The sequence below is a fragment of the Rhinatrema bivittatum genome, chromosome 19 (assembly GCF_901001135.1).
Source record: "Rhinatrema bivittatum chromosome 19, aRhiBiv1.1, whole genome shotgun sequence".
Lineage (NCBI taxonomy): Eukaryota > Metazoa > Chordata > Amphibia > Gymnophiona > Rhinatrematidae > Rhinatrema > Rhinatrema bivittatum.
The window spans coordinates 31,279,809-31,292,905 of NC_042633.1; the positions used below are offsets into that span (position 1 = coordinate 31,279,809).

Sequence of the window (13,097 nt, forward strand, 5' to 3'; positions counted from 1 at the left end):
ACACCAATTCTGGTTGCCTTGAACCTACTGAAATAACCTATTCGTTTGCACAGATGTTTGTGTATTTATGCTAAGCTTATAGATTATTGTTTAAGGTAGTCATTATTGCTGATTTATTTCTAGTCTATTTCCTTACTGTTTTCACTTTCTTTCTATTGATAAGCTGCTACCATTGGGATGTTGTATATTTCTTTTAAGTTTAGTCATTTATATACTAGTTCAGTGCTTACTGTGCATCTTACTCTATTGTTAACCTGCTGCTGATAAGTTGTATTCTATTATGTCGTACCCACATCTTGAGTAGATTTCTTATTCAAAAAGGTGGGTAATAAATCCAAATAATAACAACTTGAATAAAATCAGTCACAAGCCTTACGATATTCTGCTAAAGTTCTGGCCTTTGCCATGTCCTCAGGTAGACCATTTTAGACCTTGTCATCTTCCTCGATGGTCCTTACAAGACCAACAGAAGTAGCTTAGTGGTTAGAGCAGCAGGCTATAAAGTGGGAAAGCCAGGCTTCAAATTCCACTGCCACGCCTTGTAAGTTACTTCAATCTCCATTGCCTCAGGTACAAGCTTACATTGTGAGCCTTCTGGGGATACTGAAATCCCTACAGCACCTGAATGTAATCCACTTTGAAATGCCAAAATACAGGTCCTTGTGATGTCTTATTACATCTAATATTTTCTAAATATCCTCATGGCTGTCAAAACTAAAGAAAGCATTGTCACCAATATCCAGCCTCACCATTCTCTTTGAAGTTTGTTTTTAAAACATGGTCACGCCATGCAGGTCACCCCAATGAAGTCCATTACAGCTAAATCACTGCTGTTAGCATCATAACTCTGATCTGTGCAGGTTACCCCATTTTGCTCTTAGAAGCCCAATGCAGTTTTGCCACTGCTGTTTGGGTCATAAACTTGTCTCTATATATTTTTCCCCTTACAGTCCTAGATGTGATGCGTTCTGTAGCCCGTGCATAATCCACTGAACTATCCAGTACTAGGGTTGAAAGGCCAATTCAATAGGCCTTAGACTTTATTTCCGTGTTCTATTTTTTACTACTAAGTGCTCCTTGGTGTTCATCTCTGGCCGTAAAAGAATAATGTAACACTTGGGAAGAAAGATTAAAAAAAGTAACCCTGCACCAGAGGACAGGATGGCGAAGATCTCCACTGCCACCATGTACTTCCCTTGTGTGCTGAGGTAGGCAGGAATGAAAGACAGCCAGACGCTCACAAAGACCAGCATGCTGAAGGTGATAAACTTGGCTTCATTGAAGCTGTCAGGCAATGTCCTAGCCAGGAAGGCCACAATGAAGCTAATGATGGCCAGAAAGCCCATATATCCCAGCATGCAGTAGAAGAGTATGGACAACCCATCATTGCACTCAACGATTATCTTCCCACTTTCAGAGCTAGTATTGTTCTCAGGAAAGGGAGTATGGTTGGAAATCCAATAAGAGCAAATAACTAGCTGGATGATGGAGCAAAAAGCAACAATAAAGTTGGGTATCTTTGGCCCTACCCAGTTTCGGAGGTGATTGTGGGGGTTGATGGCCTTGAAGGCAATGACCACAGTGACTGTTTTTGCCAATATGCAGGACACACTGACAGTGAAGATGAGTCCAAAGGCAGGCTGGCGGATCATGCAAGTGAGCTTCATGGGAAATCCAATAAATGTTAAGGAGCAGAGGAAACAGAGTGTGAGAGAACAGAGAAGGAGGTAGCTGAGGCCCCTGTTGTTGGCTCTGACAATCGGCGTGTTCTGGAACAGGAAGAAGATGGAGAGGATAAGGATGGTGACCAAAGACATAATAACAGCAGCAGCAGCCAAAGCTGCTCCCAGGAGTTCCTGGTAGGACAGGAACTCGATAACCTTTGGTAAGCACTTATCTCGACTTTCATTGGGCCACTGGTCTTCTGGGCATTTCCAACACTCGGTTGTATCTGAAAGAGAGGAATAACCCCAGTTACAAGCCCAAGTTAACAACACAATCTCTCCATTTCTGTAATAATTTTACAAGACACCTGAGGATCATTTTTAAAGACACACACATAAACCCAGTTTTATGTGTGTAAGTGGCTTTTTGAAAATAGCCCTCCCTGGGTATTGGTTTGTACATGAAATAACACGATCACAAGGGTTCTGCCATCACACCAGTGTAATTCTTAGGGGGGTCCAAAAAAAGTATCCCAGCCTGCAAAGATGCCCTATTATGCAATAATGGACCATAGAAGCTGAGTTACAGGAAGATTAATAAAAGAGAAAATTGAGAATTGAATGCCCAGTGTTGCCTTTGCCAACATTTCTGTAGCTGGCTGTCCTGACTGAGAGAACTACCTATGAATGGGCCCTGTTCAGGAACATATAGAGACAGACATAGATTTTGATGGGCAATATGGGTCACCAAGTAGCTTTGAACTACTAGATCCATGCTAAAACACATCTGTTCTTGCCCCATTTCAACTATCAACTTTCCATTGTTATTTATTTCTTACAGAGATTCAAATTGCAAATCCTGCTTGCAATGGGGGTAACAAGTGGATGGACTCATGGACAAACGTTGCATATTTAGAACTCAAATGATCCAGCCAAGCTCATCCATGAGAAGGCTGGAATGTATTACATCACAGCCTTGGGACATCACAGCTGCGGCACATACCAGTCATTCATTATCTCAACAGATTCACCAGAAGTAGCTCACCCGTTTCATTGGCTATTTCACCAGCAGAGCAAGGGACGCAGTCAAAGCAGCAGCTGGGCTGGCCAAGTCTGGCAGATTTCCTGTACCCAACAGAACAGCTCTCACTGCAGACTGAGCGATGTGTCTGTGGATTATAAAAGATTAGAACACAGATACATAGGCTTGTGATCATTATCTGCAAACTTATTCTTATCTGATCTGCCTATTCTCCCTTTCGACTTAAATAACACAGACTCGACTTGAATATGGCTTTCCCCTCACTTTTACTACCTCAGAACATCTAGCATAGCTGAGTTTGAAAGGGGTTTGGACAAGGTCCTGGAGAAATAGCCCAAAACCCATTTTTTAACCGTGTAGACTGGGGAAAGTCAACACATCTCTGAGTGTGATCAATAAGGGATGAAGAATAAAATGAAATACAAAATGGAGAACAGTCTCCGACATCTGCATCGTGAAGGTGGAGTCGGCGCTGGAGGTGGCTCACTGGCAGAAGCGGCAGCAGTGCATCTGGCTGAAGGCGGCCGACGAGGCGGCGCAGCAGGACGAGTCCCAGGTCAACTCCACGGTGGAGAACACCAGCCTGGAGCACGGCCAGCAGGGGGTGGTGAAGGCCTGCTACAGCTTCTCGGAGGACGTGGAGGGGGAGGGCCTCCTGATCATCCCCAGCAGCTTCCACGAGGAGCGCGAGGCCACCGCCGCCAAGTGCCAGAGCAGCCTGGCCGGGGAGGAGGAGCTGCCCGGCTTCCTGCTCAGCGTGGGCTCCCGGCCCCTGGCTTCCTCCGGCGCCGCCAGGGACGGGCCGAGAGCGGGCAACCCCCTGAAGAACCTGAAGTGCACCAAGTGCGAGGAGGTCTTCCAGAGGGTGGAGAAGCTGGTCTTCCACATGCGGGCCCCACCACTTCATCTTCATGTGCCCCCGCTGCGGCAAGCAGTTCAACCACAGCAGCAACCTCAACCGGCACATGAACGTGCACCGGGGCGTGAAGTCGCACACCTGCGCCATCTGCGGCAAGTGCTTCACGCAGAAGTCCACCCTCCACGACCACATGAACCTGCACAGCGGGGAGCGGCCCTACCGCTGCCCCTACTGCGTCGTGCGCTTCGCCCACAAGCCCGCCATCTGCCGCCACCTGAAGGAGCAGCACGGCAAGACCACGGCCAAGAACGTCCCGGAGGCCAGCGTGGCCAAGACCGTGACGGTGGCCAGCGTGGCGGCGGACCCCAGTGTGGCCGAGATCAACATGGTGATGCGCTGAGAGGCCGTGCGGCCCCGGCAGTGGGGGGGGGGGGGGGAGGAGTCCCGGACTTCGTGGGATTTGGGCAGTGGGTGACTCGGAGGGACCGTGCTTAGGTTACGGCAGCGCGCTCCGGGGCTCGGCGTTCTTGAACTTTGTAATCCTGCCGGGGGGAGGAGCTGGCCGTCCCTGGCGTGTTCCAGGAATTGTCGCCCTGCTCTGTGACAATGCGGTGGCCATCCCAGTGCCCTGTGGGATGCATAGTCTTGCTGGCAAGCAAGCTGGCCCATGGGCTGTGTAGTTCCACCATTGTATTTATTTATATACTGGGAAAGGGAGGGGTGCAAAAATGTTTCTTACTGGCATACGAGACTCCGGACTTCCAGGATTTACTGTGGGGGGGGGGTGTAAATGTCTATTCCCGCAAAAAGGCGCACACATCTGATGCAAAGAAGAGACAGAGTATTTTTAAATGCAGGCCCAAAGTTCTGGAATTCTCTGCCTGAGGCGCTACGTATTTTACCAGACAAAAAGAAATTTAAACAAGACTTAAAAACACGGATATTCAAAAACGCATACAATTTAACATACATCAACAGAACATAAAGGACAATAAAACAAGAAGGATAAAGAAATTAACCAAACTCATGAAGAATAATTCAGTCAAAAGAATGCAAGATACTCAAACAACTCTCTAAGAAATTAAAATTATCACTTCACGTCTATTACCCGGTCCCCTAGCCTAATTAAACTAGAGCAATATAAAATAGCCCAGAAAGTTCTCCCGATAATACTTGCAAACGAATACCACTCTGTAACCAATTGTTTCGTTATTTGTTTGTTGAATTTGAACTATGAATGTCACTTTGTAAACCGTTGTGATCTTGTGACCTACACATGGAACGACGGTATATAAAATGTCTAAATAGGGGTGCGGCATGGCCACTCCGGGATTTATGAATGAAACCAGCTTGTAAATATTTACGCGTACAAGAACGCGCCGGGGTCCCCTACTGCATAACTTTACTTCTGCTATGGATGGAGTGTAAGCCCTAAAACAAAAAAAAACTAGGCTAGTCAGTGGGGTTTTAAGGGTCAGGGCTAACAGGGTAAAAGGGAGGCTAACTAGGGGGTTACAAAAGCCTACCCTTTACCTGAGCAAATTGGGAACAAACTGGGGAAACTGGTAATTGTGTCATGCGCGTGTCTACTAAAATTCCTCCAGCATTTGCGCGCACATGTACACATCCATTTAAAATTGTGCGCATATGTATACACATAGAGTCTGTTTTATACCAACCATGCATATATGCGCATAAGCAATAATATGGCTGCATCCTTTGTCATGAGCTGGCATACGCGTGTACATGTGCCTTCACGGCTGTTTCAAAGTTACCATCAAAACCATAACAGAATTCAAGCATGCTTGGGACAGATATAGAGGATAAAGGTAGGATGGGAAAAGGAAGCATGAGTTAGAGAACATGGGAGGCAAGACGATAGGATAATAACTTCAAAAATTCTTGTAGTTGTTTAGATTATTTCAAAGGTAAGATATGATAGATGAGAGAAGGAGGTGTTGGTTTAATTATGGGAACGTGTATGCTTATCTATCAAGGTCTGCAGACAACCAAAGAGAAAATAAACAAAAAACGGATATCCAACAAATGTTGAAACTTCAACAGCCGATAGCTGGGATATACCCTTAGAGGTATAGGGCAGAAAAACTGAGCAGACAGGATAAGCCAATTGATCTTTATTTGTCATCATCAACTGCATTAGTTCTCACCTGGTTATTTTGGTTCCATAAGATGGCAGTGTTATTCAGAATTATTTCAACCCCCGGGGATTCCCTGGCATCATATCTACCCACTTTTATTACTTCATAGGTGTCATCCGGGTGTATCTGGATATTCAAGATGTCAAAGACAGCAGGCACATCCCCATTCTCATCAAAGTACACTTCCTCTTTGAACTCTGTTTTGAAGCGCACAACCTTCAGATAATGGAGGACCTGCAGAATTCAGTAATGAAAGAAAAACATTATGCTGAATAGATAGATATTGTCTGCAAATTTATGCCACCTTTATGAATTCCCCTATGGGCAATTACCTCTGCTTCTGTCCCACCAGACGTCCACTTTCCCTCTGTTATGCCTCCAACTCCCCAGATATATAGCTAGGTTTTTTACCTCTCCTAGGGTCAACCCGAACATATTGATCAAAACCTGGTTATGCAGTGTTGCATGCCTGGAACTGTAATTCTGATTTCTCTCACAAAAGTAGGACTGTACCATCATTCATGCAATTGGACTAAACTAGAAGCGAATTAGCCTGTTCATGCTGACCTGGGAGAGTTGGTAACCCTACCTCCATCACCTTCTACTTTCAGATCAGCAGCTGCACTGAGCATGGGGCTGATGAAAAAATGCTGCACTTTTTTATTCATATGTTTGCTCTTCCTCTACCTCATGGAGTGCCCTTCCACTCTAAGCAGGATGTGTGGGGTGGAAGCAGGAGTGGCAGACACAAGAACAGAGAGAGCCATGACGAACTCATGTAGTCAACAGTATTCCCTCTAATCTGACAGTGACCCTCTTTAAGGGCTTGAATAAATACCTTTCTCCAGTTTTACCATTTTAGAATCAAATAATACAACAATTACTTTATGCCTTCTCTCCAGGCCTTTAGATGTTTACATGCAGTGTGTAGAAACCAGTAATGTACTATCTGGCCAGCCGCATATATGTTTCCAAACCTCTAAAGTTTAAAGACTACCAATTCCCAATATAAAATTAGCATTATAAAAATCCCATTTACTATTACCAATACCTGCCATGGTTTGATAATATGAATGTCGGTGCCTTTACCAAAAGTATCTTCCTTGGGTCCACCTGAAATCATGTTCTGGAGAGAATGTGCATAAGTGTAAACAACCACATAGCCATGATAGCTACCACTTAAATCGTTCAACTGAAAGATAGCTGGGTCCAGTGTTTTGAGGTTCTCTTCACCTGTGCATGGGATAACGTCTTCCCCAATGACCATGAAAGTCATATTCTTTCCCTCCCATTGACATCCAAAGGTCTTTCCCCAGAAGACCTTGGTGAAAGTGCCACATGGGTACTCAAAAGGTAAAAATTGATAGAGGAATTTGAGTGCTGGGGATCCACAGATCTCTGCTCCATAAGAAGCAACTCATTCATAGATGACACCCATACTGGAAAGCTTGTGGACCATGCTTATCTAGCCAAGACTTTCAGAAGCATTGTTTCACACTCACACAGCTCTGAATCATGAGAAGCTGGTGGGATCTCTTCATTGAAGATTTGTCGAGGAGACACCTAAACGCAGTATGGGAAAGAGCTCTGTCTATCGCTGGACCACTGTTATGGAACTCTCTTCCGCAAGACTTGCGATTGGAAGCAGACATCAAGACCTTCAAGAAAGGACTTAAAACCTGTTTTTTCCAGCAAGCCTTTCCTTAACAGAATGTTTCCATCTTATTTTTAAAAACTTTATTATTGAGTTTTAGTTTTCTTTTATGAGTTTTAGTGATTTTAAATTATAGTGTGTTTTATTAAGTTTAGATTCCTTTTATGATTGCATAGAGATTTTATGTTTTTTTAAGAATCGATATTCTGTTTTATGTATTTCATACTTTGTTTTATTTTATTTCAAATGCTGTCAATTGTGCGCGCGCTTGTGAGCGTAAATACTTACGCGCTGACTTCATTTTTACAGACTTGGCCTGCCCATGACCCGCCCACTCCCTGCCTCTTTTTTGATTTTTGTGATTTGTGTGCGTAGCGGGAGATACGTGCGTACCCACGCGGGTTTTAAAATCTGCTTGGCCCGCACCGGTCGAAGTCACGTACGTATATCCTGGATTCGGCGCACGTAGGGGTTTTAAAATCAACCAGTATGATAGTTGCTTTGACCACATCCTCCGGCAACAGATCCCATAGCTTGATTGTGCAAAAAAAACTAGGCTAGTCAGCAGGGTTTTAAGGGTCGGGGCTAACAGGGTAAAAGGGAGGCTAACTAGGGGGGTTACAAAATCCTACCCTTTACCTGGGCAAATTGGGAACAAACTGGGGAAACTGGTAATTGTGTCATGCGCATGTCTACTAAAATCCCTCCAGCATTTGCGCGCACATGTGCACATCCATTTAAAATTGTGCGCATATGTATACACATAGAGTCTGTTTTATACCTACCATGCATATATGCGCATAAGCAATAATATGGCTGCATCCTTTGTCATGAGCTGGCATACACGTGTACATGTGCCTTCACGGCTGTTTCAAAGTTACCATCAAAACCATAACAGAATTCAAGCATGCTTGGGACAGATATAGAGGATAAAGGTAGGATGGGAAAAGGAAGCATGAGTTAGAGACATGCAGGCTGGATGTGGAGAAGACTACAACACCTCAGAAACCAAACGAGTCGATACCGGCAAGTTGGTGGTAACCAAGAACTGTCCATCAAAGTCTTGGGAACATGGGAGGCAAGGTGATAGGATAATAACTTCAAAAATTCTTATAGTTGTTTAGATTATTTCAAAGGTAAGATATGATAGATGAGAGAAGGAGGTGTTGGTTTAATTATGGAAACGTGTATGCTTATCTATCAAGGTCTGCAGACAACCAAAGGTCTGCAAATCTATGCCAGCTTTATGAATTCCCCTATGGGCAATTACATAGAAACATAGAAAAGACGGCAGAAAAAGACCAATCGGCCCATCTAGTCTGCCCAGCAAGCTCCCACATTTATTTTCCCATACTTATCTGTTTCATCAACCACCAAGTTCAGGGCCCTTGTTGGTAACTGTTTGATTCAAATTTCCTGCCATCCCCTGTCATTGATGAGGAGAGTAATGTTGGAGTTGCATCAAAGGTGAGCATAAGGCTTAATGGTTAAGAGTAGTAACCGCCACATCAAGCAAGTTACCCTGATGCTTGTTTACCCAGACTGCACAGATCGATACCTTGTTGGATGTTGTCTGAATGTAAATCCTGTTTTCCACATTTCCCCCTGCCGTTGAAGCAGAGAGCAACGCTGTTTATGCATTCAAAGTGATGTATCAGGCTTAATTGGTTTAGGGTAGTTACCGCCGTAATAAGCAAGCTACCCCCACGCTTATTTGTTAACCAGATTGTGAAGTTCAGTCCTTGTTGGTTGTTGTCTGAATGCAAATCCTCTTTTCCACATTTCCCCCTGCCGTTGAAGCAGAGAGCAACGATGTATATGCATTCAAAGTGATGTATCAGGCTTAATTGGTTTAGGGTAGTAACCGCCGTAATAAGCAAGCTACCCCCACGCTTATTTGTTTACCCAAATTGTGAAGTTCAATCCTTGTCTGAATGCAAATCCTCTTTTCACATTTCCCCTTGCCTCTGCTTCTGTCCCACCAGATGTCCACTTTCCCTCTGTTATGCTTCCAACTCCCCAGATATATAGCTAGGTTTTTTACCTCTCCTAGGTCAACCTGAACAGACTGATCAAAACCTGGTTATGCAGTGTTGCATGCCTGGAACTGTAATTCTGATTTCTCTCACAAAAGTAGGACTGTACCATCATTCAAGCAATTGGACTAAACTAGAAGCGAATTAGCCTGTTCATGCTGACCTGGGAGAGTTGGTAACCCTACCTCCATCACCTTCTACTTTCAGATCAGCAGCTGCACTGAGCATGGGGATGATTAAAAAATGCTGCACTTTTTTATTCATATGTTTGCTCTTCCTCTACCTCATGGAGTGCCCTTCCACTCTAAGCAGGATGTGTGGGGTGGAAGCAGGAGTGGCAGACACAAGAACAGAGAGAGCCATGACGAATCCATGTAGTCAACAGTATTCCCTCTAATCTGACAGTGACCCTCTTTATGGGCTTGAATAAATACCTTTCTCCAGTTTTACCATTTTAGAATCAAATAATACAACAATTACTTTATGCCTTCTCTCCAGGCCTTTAGATGTTTACATGCAGTTTGTAGAAACCAGTAATGTACTATCTGGCCATCCGCATATATGTTTCCAAACCTCTAAAGTTTAAAGACTACCAATACCCAATATAAAATTAGCATTATAAAAATCCCATTTACTATTACCAATACCTGCCATGGTTTGATATTATGAATGTTGGTGCCTTTATCAAAAGTGTCTTCCTTGGGTCCACCTGAAATCATGTTCTGGAGAGAATGTGCATAAGCGTAAACAGCCACATATCCATGATAGCTACCACTTAAATCGTTCAACTGAAAGATAGCTGGGTCCAGTGTTTTGAGGTCCTCTTCACCTGTGCATGGGATAACGTCTTCCCCAATAACCGTGAAAGTCATATTCTTTCCCTCCCATTGACATCCAAAGGCCTTTTCCCAAAAGAGCCTGGTGAAAGTGCCCCATGGGTACTCAGAATGTAAAAATTGATAGAGGAACTCTGAGAAGTGGGGGATGTCATTGGTGGAGCCAGTGAACAACAAGGTGCCATTAAGTAGCCTCCATGACTCCCTGGCAAAGAAGTTGGGGTTGACGGCGAAAGCTGATGAAAATACCCAAACCTTTGCAGTGATTTTCCAGATGGAAAGGAGCTCCAGGATAGGCTTGAGGTGCATTTCATAACAGAGGCACACAATCACACTCGCTGAGGACTGGTGAATCACCTCTGCCACTTTCACCAGCCTCTCTCTGGGGTAGCGATCATCAATCTTCTCCAGGAAAGCCACGCAACCACCATTCTCCACTACCTCCTGCTGTATCTGCTGGCTGCCCTGGCTGGCAGCATCTGAGTTTGAGAATATGATCCCCACCCATGTCCAGTTGAAGTACCGGAGCAGTTGGTCAATGGCCCAGGGCATCAGAGTGGCTGTAGGGAAGGTACGTAGGAAAGATGGGAACTGGAGCTTATTACTCAGCATGGGGTGCTGTGCTGAGATACTGATCTGAAAAAGAAAGATTTCCATCATCTCTCTCACATATATATATCCACAGGGGACATAATACAGCACTTCCGAACCAGTGTGCCATGGCTGAAGTGAAGATGTCCTCCTGATAGCCAGGGGGGCTAGAGAGCAGTGCTTATCAGCAGCTGCTCCTGCTTTCCCCCCTGCTGGCTCTCATCTACCATTGATATTGCATGGGGCCCTATAGTCTTGTAAGAGCTGCTGGCCCCATGTAATTCGGTTGCAGAGAGAAGCTGGCAAAGGAGAAAGAAGCACTCAGTATGCCTGCTCCAAGACTTCTGCTGTTTAAGGATTGCGGGCTGATGATGATACTAGGGGCGAGGAGGTGGAGAGAGAAGCTGATGATGCCAGTAGGTGCGGGGGGATTGGTGGGAAAGGAAAGGTGATAATGAAGATGCTAGGGGGTGGGAGAGAGGTAAAAGACTAGAGAAAGAGATGATATCAGGGAAGGGAGAAGGTGATGATGCCAGAGGCTGGGGTAAGAGGGAAGAGAAAATGATGATGGTGAAGTGGTTGGTGTGCCACAATGAACTGAACACAATGCTAGGTGTGCCATGAAACAAAAAAGGTAGGGAAGTCCTGGCATAACGCATACCAGTGACTTGGGTGAGCAATTGTGAGAGACTATTAAGGGTTTCAATTTCAATGGGTTTTGACAGAGACATAGAGGAATCTCGTACCTGTGGAATCCTGTAAACCCCAAGTATCCTGGCCATGACCTCAGACACTGAAGAGTAGACCTCCCCAATGATTCCTGCCAGGGTCAGGTGAGCTTCACACTTATAATTTGGGAGAATTCGGTTTCCCCCAGACAATAGCACCAGAGTGTCCTGGAGAGCGACTACCTCTGATGAGCAAGAATCAAAGATGCGAAAGCCCAGGGTGAGGTTTGGCAGCAGTCGTTGGTTCTGGTTAATTTCTTCTATGGCAAACACGATTGCCAATATGTCACGGTAATACCGGATCTGAAATCTGGTGGGAATAAACCAACCTGCTTTCATCATATTCTTTTGCCTGCCTTATCCAGAAAGGCTCAAAGTGATTCACAATTAAAAATAAATCAAATCATCAAACAAAATACATTTCAGAAAACTAAATTCAGTTTCAAAACAACAAACAAATAAAGCCAGAAAACACAGAAAAATAGAAACATGATGGCAGAAAAAGACTGTATGGCCCATCCATCCAATTAATTTAGCATCATCATTCCCATCACTTCAATACTTGATTTCAATACTGTTTTTGTCTCAGAGGCTGTTCCATGCATCCACCACCCTCTGTGTAAAGAAAACTTTCCTAAAATTACTCCTGAATCTATCCCCTTTCACCCTCATCTCATGACCCTTCGTTCTAGAATCTCCTTTCCATTGAAAAAGGCTCAGCTCCTATGCATGGAAACCTTTGAGATATTTGAATGTCTCTATCATATCTCCCTTATCTCGCCTTTCCTCTAGGGTGTACATGTTTAGATCTTTAAGTCTGTCCCCATATGCTTTAGAACAAAGACCACTGACCATTTTAAAAGCCATTTTAGTAGCCACTGTCCATTTTAGTAGCCATCCACCATTGAATAATCTACCTTATAAATGGCCTGTGACCGACGGCCCGCAAATGCGCAGTAGAGCGCAGCTCTACTGCGCATGTGCGGGCAAGGATGTCGATCAGAAAAAAAAAATGGCGGTGGGGCCGCAGGAGCGGGAGGAGAAGCAGCGGCGCCGCGCGCGCGGTGCCGCTGCTTCTCCTCCCCAGATCTGCCGGCAGATCTCGGGGGGGGGGGGGGTGTCACTCCCGCGCCCCCCCCACCGAGATCTGCCGGCAGATCTCGGGGGGGGGTGTCACTCCCGCGCCCCCCCCCCCCCCGAGATCTGCCGGCAGGAGCGGGAGGAGTTAATGGAGCCGGGTGAGGGTTGCGGGAAGTCGCGCTTACGGCGCCGGGAGGAAATGGAGGTGGGTGAAGGGAGGGAGGGAGGGAGAGGGGGGACTGAGTGAGTGGGAGGGAGGGAGGGAGAGGGGGACTGAGTGAGTGGGAGGGAGAGGGGGAGAGGGGGACTGAGTGAGTGGGAGGGAGGGAGAGGGGGGACTGAGTGGGAGGGAGTGAGGGAGAGGGGGGACTGAGTGAGAGGAGAGGGAGGGTGGAGAGGAGTGGGTGGGGGAGGGGGGTGGTGAAGAGTGAGGGGAGAGAGAATGAGG

At 45.5% G+C, this 13,097-nt stretch overlaps 1 protein-coding gene across 1 annotated transcript; it reads left to right on the forward strand.

Moving 5' to 3' along the window:
- Positions 1–1,572: 1,572 nt before the first annotated feature.
- Positions 1,573–3,965, forward strand: LOC115080357 (zinc finger and BTB domain-containing protein 12-like). The gene is given in 3 exon segments (XM_029584501.1): positions 1,573–1,707; positions 3,167–3,601; positions 3,603–3,965. Coding segments are annotated over 3 exon segments (933 nt in total).
- The last annotated feature ends 9,132 nt before the right edge of the window (positions 3,966–13,097 follow it).